Source organism: Physcomitrium patens, chromosome 7 (genome assembly GCF_059467195.1).
Source record: "Physcomitrium patens ecotype Gransden chromosome 7, ASM5946719v1, whole genome shotgun sequence".
In the NCBI taxonomy this organism is placed as follows: domain Eukaryota; kingdom Viridiplantae; phylum Streptophyta; class Bryopsida; order Funariales; family Funariaceae; genus Physcomitrium; species Physcomitrium patens.
This window is the reverse complement of record NC_143416.1, coordinates 9906924-9911997: the sequence shown is the minus strand read 5'-3', so window position 1 is coordinate 9911997 and position 5074 is coordinate 9906924. Positions and strand designations below refer to the sequence as shown.

General features: G+C 45.1%; 1 protein-coding gene across 1 annotated transcript; it reads left to right on the top strand.

The window, feature by feature from the left end:
- Nucleotides 1-1785: 1785 nt before the first annotated feature.
- On the top strand, nucleotides 1786-4455 carry LOC112284757 (carbonic anhydrase 2). The gene is made up of 7 exons (XM_024524936.3): nucleotides 1786-2211; nucleotides 2375-2423; nucleotides 2885-3004; nucleotides 3148-3207; nucleotides 3517-3593; nucleotides 3730-3835; nucleotides 4037-4455. Exons 1-7 carry the CDS (start codon nucleotides 1883-1885, stop codon nucleotides 4208-4210), a joined length of 915 nt encoding a protein of 304 aa, XP_024380704.1. The 5' UTR covers nucleotides 1786-1882; the 3' UTR covers nucleotides 4211-4455.
- The last annotated feature ends 619 nt before the right edge of the window (nucleotides 4456-5074 follow it).

Below are 5074 nucleotides of genomic sequence, written 5' to 3'. Positions count from 1 at the left end.
AGAAAAACGTATTTATTGCTGAATCAATAACGTAAAAAATTCCTCCGGGGGGATATGGGGGTGGAATTCAATTTACCATGTAGAAACCGAAAAGGATAGGTTAACGTAAAGTCGCATGAACTGTACATGAAAAAATTTCATTGGATAAAAGAAAAGCTGGCCCAAGTTGAAGAAATGTTTTTTCTACTTTTCTGGGTGTTCCCTCTTTTCTTTAGCGTCATTCTCCTCACCACATTATCAGATTGTTCTTCCATCGTCCCTGTCACTATTCCAACCAAACGACGTCACTACTTTTTGCAAAATTCCAGGTCATGCTAACTGGATACATCAAGCTTCCAGTGTAATGAAATAGCATGCCTTATCACCGACGAAAACTTGACGTCTGTGGCTAAATGCAAAATATAAGGAATTTTTACGTGAAGTTTTGCTAATCAACGAAACGCGTGTACACTGGTTCACAACTACGTCACCTTTGAAATAGAACAAAATAGGATGTGTTATCGGTTGATTGTGAGTCGGATGAATGTGAATGACGTGGCCCATTGTGAGCTGCTTTAGCTCCTGCAGATTCAGTGCACCAAAAAACTTTGTGCACCAGACGCTAGAACGAATGTGATTCAGAACGCTACCTTATCTATCTTTTTGTTTTGTGGTCTTCTTTACAAGCTTCCAGACAAAGTTGTCACAGTCGCTCTGGAGGACCAACGCCTGAAACACTCGTACTATCTAAGGAAGTCGATAACGCTTCCAATCGGTGTATGAACAAGATATCTGTGGTCCATCAGCTAGGAAACTTGTCAATAATTTAGCGCAGATACATAAAAAGTTATGCTTCAGTCATTCCCATTCATTCGCACAACACTTTAAGGGGAAGATACATATACATACATACGTAAGGCCTTGAAATCACTGTTGTTGGTATCAATCCATGTATGAAAACATAACACCACATGTTATCTAAGTTCAGAAGTGATGGAATGAAATGGCGACCCTGCGATATGTGTGTTCGATGTAAGATGCAAAGCACTTACTGATGAATTGGCACCATTCACAGCAGGCTGTGTCGATATCATATCAGGAAGCCGATAATCAATCAACACTTCGACAGCAATCCGGACATCATTCTGACGAGAAATTTGTGAGGAAATTAAAAAATCAAACTCTTCATCCTCGACGTGCTCATTCATCCAAACTAGCATTGTGTGTGTACAGTAGTCTTTCAAGTCGATAAGGCTTCAGAAGAGATCCACCAGTCGCGGAAGCATACCAGCGGAGAGAAATCATTGACGACCGCTCGCTTCTTTTTTTCCTGCCATCGTGAATGGCATGTTGAACCGACTGGTCAATCAGCAATCTGCCATCCGAGGACACAACAATCGCCGGGCAGAGACATGATGGATGGCAAAAATTCGCCACATGAAAAAAGGTGCTGGTACATGGACTTTTTACCTAGAAGACCAATCGCAAAGGCGGTTTTCGCGACCGGATGCATTGATGGCATGCAGCAGCACTTCCTTGTAATTTACTTAGAGATCGATTTGAGCTCTCAGTTACTGGTCCTGAGCTTTCCGGGATAATAGCCCGTCAATTTCAACCCTCGTCCCGGCCGTCGATCCGGTTTTCGGAGGGCTCCGATTCCGATATCCCGTCATCGACCGACATCTGGCAACAAGGGTTGTAGGATGAAACGAGACCGAATGAATTTCTCCAAACAGTCTGCGGCTTTTCGAAGTCTGCTGGTTGAATATAATCTCTTCCAGCCCCCAGCACATTGAGCAGCATTCCACTTCAATCGCCTCATCGCAGATAACACAGCTGTGGTTTTCTACGTCTCACCACATCCGGCAAGTCTTGCAAGCCCAGCTTCTACCGAATCGAAGCAATGGCGGCCTCCACTGTGGCGATGTCCCAGCACGCCTGCGTCGCTCTCAACGGTGGGCTCTGTGGGTCTAACGTTCTATCCACCAGGACCGAATCCGGAGTCAGCTTCGCGCGCACTCCTCTCGTCAAGACTGGTTTGGCAGTGGAGCGATCCGCCAAGCGCCTGGTGCCGATTTCAGCTCATGTTGATGGACTGGGTGCCACTCTGCCATCCGGGTTCGAGATGACGGACTACACTGTGGTCGATGAGTCCTTCAGCGGCAGCCTCGGCGGTGGGATCATGGAGAAGATTGCCAATGGCTTCAAGAGCTTCAAGGAAAACAACTTCAGGTACCTAACTGCGATTGGTACATCCGAATGTGGAGTCATCGATTGAACTTGCAGTTGAGATGGTCGAAATGTAGTCCTGATGTTTAACGATATAACCGCTGAGATTTGTTTATTCACGATAGAACGTTAAATGTGACGATTGATCGTCGATATGGTGCTACAGGTCAAACCCGGAGATCTTTGAGCCACTGAAGAAGGGGCAAGCACCAGAGGTAATTACAGTTTAACGGACTTATCGTGATACAATGAACTCTGAGTCAGGATCATTAGGGGTCTTAGCGTCATATGTTTCACGATCTCGCAATGTGACAACCTGGCGCAATCCCAACAGTTATTCAAAACCACAATGTCTACGCCGCAAATGCGTTGAACAACCGGTGGCAGCCGGATGACTGCAGCTGTTGAAACAGAGGGAATCGTTAGATGAGTCCTCGGGTGGCAGAAACTCTGTAGTGCATCTAGAGTGAGAATGTGGGCAAACGACATAATCCTGGATCAAAGAATTGTGGTGGGTGCTAGCATATGAGGCACTTCTGCTCCTTGAGCAGCCCGAGTAGTGTCAGGCGATTGCTTCAGGATGTCGGTACATCCGATGTGATTCCACTCCTAATAGGCAATAGTCTCACCTTATTTTTGGCTCCAGAACTAACTTCTAGTTCGACTGGTTGAGCAGGTGATGATCATTGCCTGCGCTGACTCGCGGGTGTGCCCGACTATGCTTCACGGGCTCGATGCCGGTGAGGCTTTCATCGTACGAAGTGTGGCCAACCTTGTTCCTGCTTACGACCCATCGGTAATGAGCCTACCAGTTCTACCCTTAACTTTGAAATATCTAGCAATATAGGTGTCTCCTTCTCCCACTATTTGCCCGCGTTCACCTTTGATATTGAATCACGATTGAATGGCTCACTGATAGTAATCGGGGCTGTATTGCAGATGGAAAACGGACCCCACGGAACAAGCGCAGCCATCTTGTACGCTGTCACCGTGCTTGGTGTAAGTTTCCTTCAAACGAGCTTGAGACGTTTGTTCAGCTGACTTCCTAGTTCTATCCTGAGGATGGATGGAGAGTGAGGGAATATTTCTAGGAATCATCAGATGGTCTGCCAAATTTGATTGGTCTAGATCCCAAGCAGGAAATCTCTCAAATAAACTCCGTTATCAATGCGTTAAACAACCTAGTTTGAGATCAAACGTGTCACAGTGTAGTCTGAGTGGTCTGAGCGGAATATTCTCGTTGTGTACAGGACAGAGCTTAATGATGTGCCAGTAATGTGCCCATGAGTTTACGTTTCTTGTATGCAGGTGAAGAAGGTGATTGTGATGGGCCACAGCAGCTGTGGAGGAATCAAGGCCTTGATGACCATGAACGAATTTGACAAGTATGCAAGACCTCTCACCTGGACCTGTAGACGACTAGAGTTTGTTTCATTTGCTGGTAGGGTTATGTTCTGGGATGTCAGATAAATGGGAATTTACCCTTTACTAAGTTGGCTAAATTCACACTTTTTCGAATAGGGACTTCGTAGGAAGCTGGGTTAAGATTGGTCTGCCAGCGAAGGAGAGCACTCTTGAAGCAGTGGGAGACAAGCCACTCGCTGAGCAGTGCACCTTCTGTGAGAAGGTATGAAGAACTACATCTAAATTAATGAGTTTCAATCCTGTTCAATGATTCACTGAAGCAATATTGTTTCAAAGTGAGACGAGATGGAAAACATATGTATATATATATATATATATATATATATATATGTATTAGGGTTCTGGATCCTCATTTCTGGTACGGCGATTTGTGTAAGTAATGCCTTGCCCCATCACATTTCAGGAAGCCGTGAACAACTCCCTGAAGAACTTGCTTACCTTCGACTTCGTCGAGGAAGGGGTGAGATCCGGCGAATTGGAGATCTTCGGCATGCACTACGATTTCCATGACGGAAAGCTCACCAGCTGGAAGGCTACCCCCTCCAAGGTTGCCGTCTCCGCCAGTGTAAGCTTGTAGGCCTGCTCTGCAAGAAATCACTATCTGTAGACAGTTTTCAACTTCATGCGCACTTGTGGTCTCCTGAAATGCTGACATAGTATGAAGGGTGCTACACTGATAGTCCTAGATGCCGAGTTCTCCAGCCTGTGGTCAAAGCTCTATTCGCAGCTGAAGAGGTGTGGAATGTAGAGCGTTGTACAATTCACTCAATGCAAAAAAATATTAGAAAAGAAAAACAAAATCACGGTAGCAGTATTATTAAACCCATGCGTGTTGCGTAACCTGAATGTGAGTGATATTTGGGACGGAGAGAAAACCAAGTATGTCTGGATTTTATATGCGTGTCACAGACGCTGAGTAGTGCCTGACGTTTGACATCATACCTAGTAACTCCCATCCCGATGCGATACCTCTGCATAAAAATATGTTCTTCTCTCCCCTATCAATTTTGATGTATATCAATGATTTTCTGTCGAAGAGAATTTGCCTAAACATACAGAATACAATGTTATTCTGGTCCATTGAAACTAAGGACATGAAAGCTCTAACTTGGACTGTAAATGACAGTTTTGTCCTACGAATATACCGCTCTTAAATTCAAACTCCTTTACGCTTGTTTTGTAATCGTCATATATGGTATCCACATTCTAATGGTTACTCGGCGGACCTTGTTAACTGTGAACCTTAGAGAACTTTTGTGTGCGACGTTTCTTCTGGATAGTCGTTGCATCTTTCGAGAATTCTAGTAGAATGTGTGGACAGGATTCCATTTGTGGTCCCGCCGTGCAGATCGGAAAACTTCGTCTAATCTGAACAGGATGGATATCGCCCATGCGTGTGATGAAAAACACATCCACGGTGTGGATGGTGTGCACTGGCACA